This window comes from Abramis brama (genome assembly GCF_963993115.1).
Source record: "Abramis brama genome assembly, chromosome: 7".
Taxonomy (NCBI): domain Eukaryota; kingdom Metazoa; phylum Chordata; class Actinopteri; order Cypriniformes; family Leuciscidae; genus Abramis; species Abramis brama.
This window is the reverse complement of record NC_139969.1, coordinates 29305843-29319628: the sequence shown is the minus strand read 5'-3', so window position 1 is coordinate 29319628 and position 13786 is coordinate 29305843. Positions and strand designations below refer to the sequence as shown.

General features: G+C 35.3%; 2 protein-coding genes across 2 annotated transcripts in view; both read left to right on the top strand.

The window, feature by feature from the left end:
* Positions 1-466: 466 nt before the first annotated feature.
* Positions 467-9501, top strand: LOC311086681 (uncharacterized protein). The gene is made up of 18 exons (XM_084119681.1): positions 467-579; positions 697-763; positions 967-1102; positions 1209-1298; positions 3741-3815; positions 3922-3978; positions 4145-4228; positions 5208-5300; positions 5480-5575; positions 5666-5758; positions 5843-5929; positions 7260-7364; positions 7607-7759; positions 7867-7974; positions 8148-8243; positions 8416-8502; positions 8700-8795; positions 8897-9501. The coding sequence occupies exons 2-18, from the start codon at positions 712-714 to the stop codon at positions 8964-8966; spliced, it is 1578 nt and encodes a 525-aa protein (XP_083975807.1). The 5' UTR covers positions 467-579; positions 697-711; the 3' UTR covers positions 8967-9501.
* A 3918-nt stretch (positions 9502-13419) lies between these two features.
* The window catches only part of LOC311086676 (structural maintenance of chromosomes protein 6), a 41315-nt gene continuing 40948 nt past the window's right edge, over positions 13420-13786 (top strand). Inside the window, exon 1 of the mRNA XM_084119676.1 lies at positions 13420-13485. The gene's annotated coding sequence lies outside the window, so the exon portion shown is untranslated. The remainder of the gene's footprint in view (positions 13486-13786) is intronic.

Genomic DNA, 13786 nt, shown 5'->3' with positions numbered 1-13786 from the left:
ACTAAAATAAACCCTGGTTGCCAAGACCATTCTTATTTTTGTTTAGTTGAAGTACTACAATAATTAAAAATTATTGAACAAATAAACTAAAACTTTTAAATATAAAACTGCAGACATTCTTTTTTTAAAACTAATTTTTTAAAAACAACTACCTTCGTCAGTGTGCTTACTAATAATGACATAAACACAACCAAATACAAATTCAAAATATTAAAAAAGCTATTATAGTATGTCATTGATCCTAAAATTCCTCTGAATAAAACATCATATTGTCCATGCTAAACTAATCTCTATACTGTATGTTACAATTTAGTTCCATGTACATTATTAATAAGGATTTCACCCTGGTACATGTATTTTTTATTTTTATTTTTCAGTTTGGAAATGTAACCTGAAATGACACCAACAGTAAGATGGACAAAACACTCAAATATTAACAGATAAATGTTTGTTTAGACCCATCTAGCTACCCTTTTGCCCTGCTCGGTTGCTCTGCTGTGGACGGTTGACCATGTAATGACCCATATTAGACAAGAGTCAGACAGTGAAGGATATTTAGTGTGACTCGCAGATCAAAAAGTAAGTGTTTGTCTCTTCTGTCGTCAATAATATTCAGTACAAAGTACACATCCATTGGTTTTTGTTCCTTTCTGGCATGTTTAGTAGCCTACTTAGATCTTTTTTTCTCTCTTTTAGCATAAGACGGAAACAATGTATAAGCTTTTGGCTGTTGTAAGTTTAACTGCATTGCTCTGCTGCTACGGTACGTTGTTTTCCCTCTTATTGTTGTCGAACAATTAAAATCAGCCTTTAAACTTTAATAGACAAAAGCAGCATTTATGTGATAGCTCTAACAATAATGTTCTGGATATATTGACAACTGTTGGCATTGTCTTTTGTGGTAGTAATTCTTTCCCCCCGGTTTCTCTGTAGTTTTTAATGATTCTGTCTTTGTTTTGAACAAAGATTGTGCTGAACTATCATCTCACAACTTAAATGAACAAATCCTCAACTCTGGGACTGTAGTCTTTTTAGACTTCCTGGACAAAGTCAGAAACGTTACAGAGAAAATAGTGAGAGATGATCAGTTCAGGAAAACTAGGTAAGACCAGCAGTGGATAATGTACCTTTAAAGTGTCTGCTACTGATATGTAGGTTCAACAGTTTCCTGATTAACCTTTAACCTTAACCTTTTTCTGTTTTTACAGGATCGCTGTCCAAAGTTGGGTAAAAAAATTAACAGACTTTGTAAAACCAAAGAATGCTACCCCGAACCAGTATGAGTCAGAAGCAATACAGTAAGTCTGTCCAACGGTCTCAAATACTGTGTAATGATAGTAATGTTATGTTTATTCTAAGCACAAGTCATGAATACAAATCTCAGAAGAACCAGTTGAAAAGTTAGCATGATTCTTAATACTGTCGTTACCTGGATGTTTTATGATAGATGTTAATGAGTCCTTTGTCCTGAGCAGTGAAACTGCCTGTTCTACAGAAAAGGTCCTGCACCTTCTTTGTTTTTTTCCCTGCAACTTCTGCATATTTGAACCCCTTCCAACAGTAAATGTATGATTTTGGGATCCATCTTTTCACACTGAGGACTCGAACTTAACTATTACAAAAGGTGCAAGAGTTCATTGATGTTCAAAAATGCAAAACGGGGGTGTAAACTTTTGAACAGAATGATTGGTGTGAATTGTTTGTGTTTTGTTTACAGATCTTTTTTGCTTTGTTTAGTACTGCCCTTAAGAAGCTTCAGAAGATATTTATAAGTCTCACATTTATTTAGGTCACATTTATTTATATACAGCACTTTAAAGATCGTCTCAAAGCAACTTTACGTTTTAATATAAAGTTAATGTAAAGTTAATCAATTATGAAACCAATTCAATAGCCGATAGTGTCAGAAATCGATAATGTCCCTAAATTTTACAGTTTTTTACGATTGTTTACACACTAAAATAAAAATTTCCACACAATTTGCAAAATTCTACTCCAAGGAGCAAAACACCTCCACAGATTTGCACAACATTACACACAATGTCTGCTTCACCCTTTTTGCAAAACATTACACACAGTGATTTGTAAAACTCTACACACATTTTCACACCTTAGACACAGTTAAGGATTGTGAGGTTACTTCCTTGTCATTACAAAGCCCCGGATTGCCAATGACAACACTAATGAACGAATTGGATAAACACAACCACCAGGTGTGGAAGCACACATGTGCTAATTTGAAAACGCAGCACTCAGGTGTGCTATAAAAGGCAGCAGGTGAGTTCACCTGTCTTCAACAAAAATGGAAGGAGCTAGAAGAAAAAGAAGAAGAGTGAGAATGAGAGGGGGAGCTCAAAGAGGAGATGAAGGAGGTAGAGGAAGAGGAGAAGGAGGTAGAGGAAGAGGCCCAGGTAGAGGAAGAGGAGAAGAAGGAGATAGAGGAAGAGGCCTAGGTAGAGGAAGAGGAGAAGAAGGAGATAGAGGAAGAGGCATTCAAATCCAGACTCAAAACACATCTGTTTAGCTATGCATTTAATGAATGAGCATTGTGCCAATGTTCGTCCGACTGTTTGTACTGTACTGTATTTTATTTTTATTTTTCTAAACTGTTTTAATTATTCTTATTTCTTTTTATTATTTTAATTTCTTCTATGTAAAGCACTTTGAATTGCCACTGTGTATGAAATGTGCTATATAAATAAACTTGCCTTGCCTTGCCTTGCCTTATGCCATTGAAGACATAGCCTGTGATGTGGATGAAATCTTATGGCCTGATCCAGCCAGACGGAGAGATGATGAATAGTTACAGTATTCTTGTTGGTTTTACAGTAGTTTTTCTTCAGAGTCAAAGTGTATGTACTTCATGCAGTAATTTTTATTTGTCTACAGATTTTATTTGTTTCATTGATTTCATTGTTGGTTGATTACTGTGATTAACTGATTATGGTAAGAAATACTGTGTAAGTATTGAAATAAATACTTGAAATATTCAGTCTGCAGCATCAGTGTTGTGCAGTGCTTTGTAAGTTTATAGTAGGCCTATTTGTGTACATTCTCCCTATATCTCAAACTAATCATGAAGAATGTTGTGGGTATGTCACTATTTTTTTTTTTTTTGTCATCTAAATTATCTCTTACATAACAATGTCTGGCCAAAAATCTAGCACATGCTATTTCCTAAAATTAGTTTTTTTACAAATGTGTTTTATATTTATCACAGCTGTGTGTAACTGGCTGCAATAGTGTCTGATCATTGAGGACTGTGTTGGTTAAATAAAAAACTAATAGCATTTTCACAAATATGTGTGTATGTTTTGACTGAAGTGTGTATGTTTTGACTGAAGCGTGTCATTTTGCAAACAATCTAGGAATTATGCAAATTGAGTGTGGTGTTTGGATAATTGTGATTCTGTTTTGAAAAAAAGAACCCGGTTTTCAAAATTGTGTGTAAACAATTGAAAAAAACTGTAATTGTTGTTTAAACCCTGATTCCAGAAGACAAAATAAGAATAATTTAGACCAATATCTTTCTTCTGTTTCCGCTATAGTTGTGGTGTGGACTCACTCTGATATTCAGTTAGAACAATTAGAATGAGTTAGAATGATTTTTAGAATCTCACGGTTATAGTTAGAACTGGTCAAAGTTATTAGATAAAGAACAAATTTGTCTTATTTTATTTATGTAGGATTTTTGGTGATTTAAAAAAAAAAAATTATATTGCCTGTTCTTTATTTCACAGGAAATTATTTCCGATGGAGGCTACTAGTATATTTATTATAACGATCAACGAGATTGCTGAAAATCTTTTCTTTCCGTAAGAGCTTTATCATCTTTACACATTCTTAAAACACTAAAAGATCTCGTTTACTTCTGACAAGTTCTCTGAAACCCAATATAATACCTATGAATGTGCTCTACAGGTATTTCAACATTTACCGCCAGATCTTTAAAAACGAGACGATGGTGGAGATCTTGAAGTAAGCATGTGTTCATTGAGAGTGGAGAACAAAAGATCCAGTGTTCCTTTGTCAAAGTGCTTGTCCAAGATGTGATGGTGCACTGGCCTTACAAATCCACCATCCACACCATATACCTTTTGTTTTGCTCATAACTTGATTTATTCATCTGACTTGTTTATTACAGAGAAGTGGAGTCATACTATCTTCCAGGAGCCCCTCCAATCTACAGTAAACCCATGGAGTTCTTCAGTTTCCTTCTGGCCAAGGCGTAGTACCTCTCTATAATTTAATTTAAACTTGTTTAATGTTGTATTTAAAATATTATCAGCAATAAGCAATGCGCAGATTCTACGGAGCCCCTAAAGGGACATGGTCAAGGAAAACCTATGAGATGGGAGGAAAAATTATGTCAATGCTTTTGCGTTCTCTTCCAGAGGTTTTGCAAGCGAAAGCAACGTGTCTTGAAGGAACACAAAGTTTCTCGGGGAAACGCAAAGCTTTTGCAAGGGAATGCAACAGTTTTGCGAGCGAAAGCAAAGTTTCTTGGGGGAACACAAAAGTTTTGCGAGAGAATGCAAAGGTTTTGCGAGCAAATGCTGAGTTTCTCGGGGGGACGCAAAACTTTTGTGAGGGAACGCCAAACTTTTGTGAAGGAACGCAAAGGTTTTGCGAGGGAATGCAAAGTTTCTTGGGGGAACGCAAAGGTTTTGTGAGTGAAAGCAAAATTTCTTATGGGATAACGCAAACTTTTCTCGGGGAACGCAAAACTTTTGCGAGGGAACGCTAAAGCATTGACATATATTTTTTTGACACATTGACACATATCTCAATTTTTTTCCCATCACCATGTCTCTTCAGGGGCTCCATGAGATTCTGTGATCAACACCGGACGCAACCGCTGACGTGTTGCATCTCGAAAAAGTGACCGTTACAAATCCATTTGTCATTCCTCTGAGAAATATCGTGGGTGCATGGAGTATGTCATAAATTGAACGAGGCATTAGTTTACTGTTGTGAATTTGTCGTGTCGTGTCGCGCTGTGCTGCGCCATATCCATTGTAGACAACACCACTGATTTGAATGGTTTCTGTTGTCGTTTGGCGCTTCGCATTGCTCCGTTCGCATCCAGTGTAGACACGTACACACGTGTGTTAGTAAAACATGCATTGCACTACAAAATAATTTTACTTGTAGTTTTTAAGTATAGCATATTAAAAGGTGACATTCTGTATTTTGACATTTAAAAGGGTGGTGAGATCCCAGCTGGTGAACATGCTCGAAGCTGGGGTGGATACTGTTTTGGACATTGGAAAAATAGATTTGAACCAACTTCATGAGGAGTAAGAGCTGTTTTAAAGCCATGCTGTTAAAGCAACTATGGATTAATGATGCAATAAAATGGATGCTTTTTATATTATTGTCCTCCAAACTTAAGTGTTGGGCTAAACACATAAGCTCATGACAAAAAAAATATTACATTTCATAGTGTAATTTTAACCACTTGTTGTCTCCTCCAAAGAGTGCAGATGGTTATGGATCAGATTAGAAACAAAGCCTTTGAAATTTCAGTTTTGGAAAGGCAAAAAGAGAAGAATGATTTCCTTATATCATTAAGGTAAGAACCTTTGTTAACATCAATTCCAAACTTCAATATTGTACTTAATGACATCTCTAAATAACAATTTTTCTCTTCTGTGTTTCCTAGAACCGCATCTGGACTGATTGTTTTTTACTGGGATGAAGTTTTGAAACACACTGAAAGTCCGTCGTTCCATGCGAAATACTTGGATTCTAAGAAGTAAGACTATGCTACTGATTGACAGGTTGATAAATATAAAGTAAAATTAGCATTAAAAAAATGCCTGAATTTTGTGTGTTACAGGCAATGGGCAGAGCTGACTGAGTTGAGAAACGCAAGTGAAAAGTATCATGTGCTTTTAGACCCGGATACAAGGCATGGTCTTTTGAAGTAAGGAAGACATGATCAAAATGTTGAATATTACAAATATAATTCAAACCACTACATAATTAATAGTTATACCGTGGCATTTCTCATCCTTTCAGACAACTAAAACTATTTCATAATTATCATTAAAACCACTTGAACGATCATGAGCTTCTGTGTTACCCCGAGAAATATAGTTTTTCCTCCCCCCTCATGTCTTTTACATCACAAAAGTTTTGTGAGTTAACGCAAAGTTTCCCTGGGGGATGCCAGAGTTTTGCGAGTGAAAGTCAAGGGTTTTTTTTAGGATTAGTGATTCATGAACGATCAAATGAACGAAAGATTCGGAAGGTAAAGTAATTATTTATGTTCCCTGTAAATGATTTTTGACTGCATTATAATGATTTCTTAATTCAGAATATGATCAAGATTGCGTAGGTGGATGTGTTCGGGGGAATTTGCCTGTTAAAAGTATAACATTTAAAGCCCCTTAAATGAACAAAATGACTCAAAAAAAGATTTGTTCATTTTGATGAGAGAGAGTCAGTAAAATGATTCGAACTTCCCGTCACTGGGAGGAATGCAATACTGTTGAGAGAGAAGCAAAAGTTTTGCAAGCAAACACAAAAGGATTTAAATTTATATATATTTTTAAACCATTACCATGTCAATGTATCCCTCATGGAGTGCCATGGTCCTTTGTATTAAGCACACCTGAACCAGCGAATCAAGCTCATCCAGCCATGTGTTTTGGAGCTGGTTGGAGATACGCTCTGCAGGACAGTTTGACACATGTGATTCAGGGCTTCTGTTGAATGTTGTTAAATAAAGCAATAGACCTTTTTCAGAGCATGACAGGTATGAAAGCGAGGCTGTGAGGGATAGGCTTACTGTGTTATCAATGGCATCCGCTGTATAAAGCTCCCAGATCTCATGTTGTCTAGAGTTTTTTCATCTACTGAAATTTCTTGGAAAGATATTTTTGCAGTGTTTTGTCAGCTGAACAATCCAAAAACGCATTAAATAACAGTACAACCCACTGAAGAGATGTAGGCCCATCCCTCACAGCCCAGCTTTCAGTCCCATTAAAAATCAAAGATGGCGCTGTTGTAAATAGGCCAACTGTGGTTTACAGATCTAAATTCACTGTAAACCACAGCTTCTCAGGGCTTATTGATTTTATAAAACGGTTAGTCCATAAAAAAATACTTATTTCAATATTAAGTAATGAGGTCACGTGTATCCTTGTAGAGTAATGTACATCGAACGTGGCTCCACCAATCAGGATCAAGGGCTGGGATTTTTATTTTTACTGTACCTTTTTACTGTAACTGATTCCAATTTTCTTTTCTAGTTGGACTAAACTTCATTTTGATAAATTCTTTGACGACTTGACCCTGGAATATTACAGTCGTGGAAATGAAGCTCTTGGTTCGGACAGATTCAATCAGTCTAACTGGCAAGTGATCTATACTGTATGAAATTAAACATGATTTATGATTAATGTGTAAGTATCCATGTATCTGATACTTTAGATTTTGTTTGTTAGTAGCTTAAGGAAATAGCAGTTTGTGATTCAAAAGTTGTTCATCTGTTGTTTCAGAAAGGAATGACATGTAAACATGTAGATATACATAAACATCTGTGAGAATTTAAAGCGATATTATGGTAAAACAAAGATGATCCCTCCATTTTGTTCAGGGCTATTGGCAAAAGCGCTGTTGTTTACTCTCTTCCTGTTTATGGAAAACTTTCTGAAGTCGGCTTTGGAATTACCGAGATCAACAGGTTTCTGCACAGAGTAAATCACATAACCCTTATTCTTGAAGGGAATGATGTATCACCCACTCACAGGTAAGGGACAAGAAACATTTTCTCATGTTTAATTATATCGTATTGAATTAATATGTAAATCTTAAAATAGTAAGACATTTTTTTATATGTTTTTCTCTATCTTGCAGAAAGACCTTTTTGGAGGACATCATTAGGGGCATTTTGTATCTGCTTAGTCCAGTTATTGAACGTGAGAAAACCAAGAGCGAAGATAATCAACTATTACTGCCTTTGCGGTAAGACAAAGTAAAAAACCAAAAAAAACAATAAAACAGTGAATAAATTATCTTGCTTTATGATCACCTTTCAGTAAAGACAAGTTGTGTGTTCTTGATATATTTATCTAGAAGACTAATGCTTTGTGCTCTCTAATATATTCCTCTTCATAATCTTCTTTTGTTTGCTATAGTGTAATTAGGAGTGTGTTCCTCGGAATTTTGGAATTTTTTGTCATCATTGAACAATACAGCAGTTTGGATGAGACTGAACTCCAGCAATCAGTGAAGTAAGAAATGGACTTTTATCCTCTTTATTTTTCATTTCAGTAAAAAATCTTGGAAATCTGGTTAAAACACTGCCTGGTTCTGAAACACTGTTGGCTGAAATTTAGCATGTTCTTGTGTATGATTTCTGCAATCAAATAATCTGTCAGAAATGGTATAACTTATATTTGACAGTGAATGGAATCAAGTGAAGAGCGCTGTCATTAATGAGCTGTTGAAAAGTGAAGCATTTACCCGAAAACAGCTTGAAGAAGCACCAAAGTAAGAGGAACAAGAAAGATCAAGTGTTAGGAACAATGATTTATTTATGAATACTTTGCTCTAAATCTGAATATGTTGAGACATGTATTCTCTTCACTCCTCTTTTTGATTTAATGACTTCATCTTTGTTTGATCTTTTTGAAATCAGTTCATATTTGACAAGTTATTTTTTGTTTTTCGTTGTTTGAATCATAAAGGAACTTTATTCAAGCCATTCATCGGATCCTGAAGAAACTGAAGGAGTATACTGATCTGGTTGATGGTTTTGATGAAATGATTGATCCAACTGCTTCGTAAGATTTGTCATTTTCATACCATATTCGCATTTGAACAGAAGCCATGTAGATAAATATACATTTTTATTCAATCTTCACAATTTTTATTTTTCCCACAGAGTCTTCGAGAAGTCAATGCATCGCACAAACATCATGATTCATGAAGTCTGGGATATGCTAGTGGAGTAAACTCTCTCTATGAATAAAATGTCAGGATTGTATAAAGGCTTGTTTCCGCCACAGAAAAAAAAAAATGAAAAAAGGTAATTACAACTTTTAATCTCACAATTCTGACTTTTTTTTTCCAGAATTGCAAGTCCAAATTGTGATATATAGCCTTAGCTCACAATTGTGAATTATAAAATCAGAATTTGCAAGATATAAACTAATATTTATAATAAATAAAGTCAGAATTGTGAGATATGAACTCGCTATTGTGAGTTATAAAGTCCCAAGAATAAAAGTCAGCTCACTATTCTGACATTTTCTCACAATTGCATGTATATATCTCGCAATTCTGACTTTATAACCTGCAAATGAAAAAATAAAAAAGTCAGAATTGTGATATGAAAAGTCGCAATTACCCTTTATTTTTTTATTCTTTTATATGATTGCAGCTGCTGTCAATAAGTAGGATTATACCAGCAATGTATTATTAACAGTACTTAACATGCTGTTATTGAAATGAAAAATAAAATACATTATAAATACTGAGTAAAAAAAAGGTTTGTTCCACTGTAAACTTTTTTACATGATAAAAACTGTTTATTTAGATTTGTTATACATCTTCCAGCATCTGAACACATTAATCAACAACATCTGGATCTATTTACATGTGTTAATTTTCACTTAATTTAAATTAATCATTTGATACAGTGCACTTATCTTACTAGCTGGCCTCCGATACACAACTGCAAATTAAATAAAAATCAAAAATACTCATCAAAAATGTGTCCTTGCAGTATGAAATGGCAACAATAACAAAACTACAAAATTGATTTTATATTGACATATATTGGTGAATACTTTTTTTTGTTACACTGGCCACATCAAAATGACTTTTATGTGATATCATTTTATGTAAATTTAAGACAAATTGATCTTGAAAATGATGCAGGATAAGCAGGTCTATTTTATCGGTATGTAAAAATAAACAATATTAATACTAGTGGAAAAGAGAAGGAGCATCCTGATTGGCTGCCTTTTACTGACCCTAAAAACTGCTGTTGATAAGAAATATTGATCAGAAGCACACACAAACCATGCAAAGTGCATTGAACTCATGGCCTACATTCAATTTAATATTGACAGTGCATTTCTTGCAAAAAAAAAAAAAAAAAAAACGAAAAAAAAAGTGCATAAGCCCTTGCAATCTGACATTGTACCATATTTACTGTCAAATATCCATACAGTTTACTATTTACTATATTGTTACACTTTATTTAAATTCTTCACTTCAATTCTATAACTATAAGTAACTTTTCAACTACATGTCAACTTTCTCATTATAGAATTAATAAACTGTTCGGGTTGGTAGAATAAGTTGTACTTGCAGTTACACATAGTCAGTAGAATGTCTGTTGGGGTTTTGCAGATATTAAGCAGACAGTCTACTAGTACTTTAAACGTAATTTAAAACACGAGAAAAACGCTTGTGAAAAATGTAATACAGAATATGTCTTCACATTATAATTGGACCATGTTTTTTCCGATTTTTCTCCAAGCCTGGAGTGTAAATTCAATCCCTCAGTATTTGCATGCTTCGTGTCAATTGGCCAGCTGTCCCCATAGACAGTAAAAGAAATGGACACAGCGACCCCATTGGATTCAACGGAGAAAAGTGAAGTCAATTAGAAGCACTCACTTCCTGATGACTGACCGTACTGCGCAGACTCAAACTGAGAATGAATGGGAGTCAATGGAAAGCTAACAGCAGGTGATGGTCTGCTAATCAATGGCGGCCCCCGGGGAAGCTTCAGTTTTTTCTGAAAGATTACCCCCTTGGCTGTCCCCAGCTGGCGTTAGCCCATAAGACTTCAGCAAAAGTGGAGAAGGGAGGAGTTCCCATATACGTCACGTGGACGTAATGTTGAAGTAACCGCCTCGAAAGGGAATAAGTAAAAGTGAAATACATGAATATTGTAAATGATAATCTTTACTACTTATACTGTTCTTAGTCTCTTTTAAAAAGACACTGTTAAATTATGTGTTTGTCTGTTTATGACAGCAATCAAGAAAAAGGCTGGGGGAAAAACAAAAAACACGTGGTGGTCCTGCACCCCCACGTTATACCCCGGCAGTGGCCCTTGGGTTGAATGTGAACCGACCCATTGTGCAGGGCATCCCGGCCTGGGTTCAGCTCTTCCTTAGACCCACATCCAGGGACCAGTAGCAGCAACACCTTCATTACTGGTAAATGAGTTTTCAATTCTCTCAGTGGTAAAATAATTTGTTGCTGTAATAAGTATAATCCAAATGGCTGCTATCATTTCAACTGTTAAATCTGGAGTAGTGATTAATTGCTTTGACTTAAACTGCTAAACTTAATTAGAGTTAATGTAAAAATATGTTGCCATGAGTTATTGATCACTTTTTTACAGTGTAGTTCATTGTGATGACATTGTGTTTTCCTCTTTTGTGCAGTTTTACACAATACACCAACACTTTTACCTGTTCCCAAGCAAGTGCTGGCTGAAGCATGTGCAGTAAGTGGACTTTTTACATCAGAAGGGAAGAAAGTGCAACACTTTGTAATGTCCATTTGTTTCCATTGCACAGGACAGTGAAGAAACCCTTCAGATGACTGTCCTTTGGAGGAAGTATACCTGTAAGTGCATAGATAACTTGACTTAATTTGTATATACTCATGTACCTAGAATTTTCTTACTGCAATATGAGTGACAGGAGTCCGGAAAGGCCCAGAAGTGATACAGAGGGCGGTGTTGTGCTTTTACTTTTTATTTTTGATGAATGAGAGGGAGAGATGAGAGATGTTTTGAGGGCACAGGGTGACATGTGTTCCCTATATAAACCGAGTCTTAAACACAATAGAGTATTTTCCCTGAAAAAAGGGGAAAAATAGAACTTGATGAAGTTCTATCAGTGGCAAAGATGACTTACTGTTTACATTTTTTCCCCAAAGAATAATTGCAATAAAACTCTCAAGGCACTAAGCATATTTGTCTTGTCTTTTATTAAACACTATGTTGGTCCAAGTGCACTGGCTGGAGGTCATCATCAGATTGTACTCCTCCACCACAGGGGTCCTCTGCTTTCTGATGGGGGCAATGTTGTGTAATACGGCACATGCAACAATAATGTCGCAGATGCAACCCTCAGACTTTTCACACTGAAATCTTTCCATTTCAATGCATTCCCTTGTCCTGGCTATAGAGCTGCATCGTAACGGGTTTGGGTCAGGGAATGGCGTCATAAAATAAGTGTATGTAATACAGTGAGCTTGACATTTATATTTTCCCTTACCATGTTCAAATAATGTGCATGAATGTGGCTCTGGAAATTCTTGAGTCATGCACAGATCCTGGCTATTGTGCTTCCACATTTGTAATATGACACATTGAGTCACACACCATCTGAGAGATTTTAGTCAGTCAACTGCATACGTTTTTATTCCATTTCTTTATTAATTTGATATAATATTACTAATCTGGAATTTTAAGGATCCTAATAGTAACTTACCTGCACATGTACTCTGTGAACCCCTTTTGGTTCACACAATCCCCTTCACTGGGGCCTGGTGGGGCCTTGATGGAGATGTGTGTGCAGTCTATGGCACTTTAGGGAAGCCTGCGGGACACATAAGCCATATTGGCATGGTTATGATAGCATGATCTTCATTAACAATTGTAAAGTACCTGCTTTCAACCTTATTGGTGTGTCCTTTAATTGCATCGTAGCTGGTTTGTGTAAACCAAAAAAAATATTACTTAGTTTACTTTAAACAAATCAATATCTGCAGGCTGCACGTTAAATGATCCCATCACGTTCAAAGGATTGGGTTAAAATAAAATATGGTCAATAGCGTCATCTTGTGGCGAGTGGCTTAAATTTTAGCATTTGCAAAACACTGTCAATGTCCATACATTTTATCAGTTCATTTTTACCAGTTTAATTATTATATTATATTATATTATATTATATTATATTATATTATATTATATTATATTATATTATATTATATTATATTATATTATATTATATTATATTATTTTTCAACTCATGGAGTAATCTGACATTCCAAACGTCTTGCAAGCTCATTGTTTTATGTGTTGTGTTATTTAATCATCAAATGATGATAATGCTCTCTATAATACTCGTTTTAAAGAAGCAGTCTTTAAAGTCTTTTTTAATGTTTGATAAAGAGGTTGCTATAAAAGTCAGCTCCAGTTCCAGCGCAAACAAACTTTATGAATACACAGCACACGATTGCCAAATGCAATAAAAACATTAAAATAAATAAAAAATGTGAGCTCTCTGTTGGGTAAATATAAGAATCGCTCTTAACATGGGCATTTGAACATAATTTATACGGATAATATTAAAATTATTTAAAAATAAAAAAGTGGTATAATATCCACCAATCGCTTGGCTGTTATCTGATTGGTGGGCACAAGCCGGAAGCGACCTGACGCCATCGCTCACTGACGCAGGCTTCAAAGCGCGCGCGGAGGAGCAGGAGGGTTTACTGGTATGTGTCGCCTGTTTCACACACTTGACATATTTACTGACATATATTTAAAATAATAACATTAAAAACACACACATATAGCTCCTTCTTATCCTGTTGTTATGTCTGTGGTGGTTTTGAGGAATGGTTTAAACTTTTAAGGTCTTTCCCCCGTTCGCTAACATTTTAGCAGAGAGCGAATTTCAACGTGACATACTTGTTAGTTAACGTTATTTATAAAACGTAAGCAACTATGTAAATGCCAGTCACACATAGTAAGTTTGATGTATTAAAGTTTCCGAACTTGGCTCTAATAATGTCA

Coding starts and splice junctions, on each gene's coding strand:
- LOC311086681 (XM_084119681.1), top strand. CDS start 712: ATGTATAAGCTTTTGGCTGTTGTAAGTTTAACTGCATTGCTCTGCTGC. Junction 7,365..7,606: donor AGATTCAATCAGTCTAACTG/GCAAGTGATCTA, acceptor CATTTTGTTCAG/GGCTATTGGCAAAAGCGCTG. Junction 8,503..8,699: donor CAGCTTGAAGAAGCACCAAA/GTAAGAGGAACA, acceptor TGAATCATAAAG/GAACTTTATTCAAGCCATTC.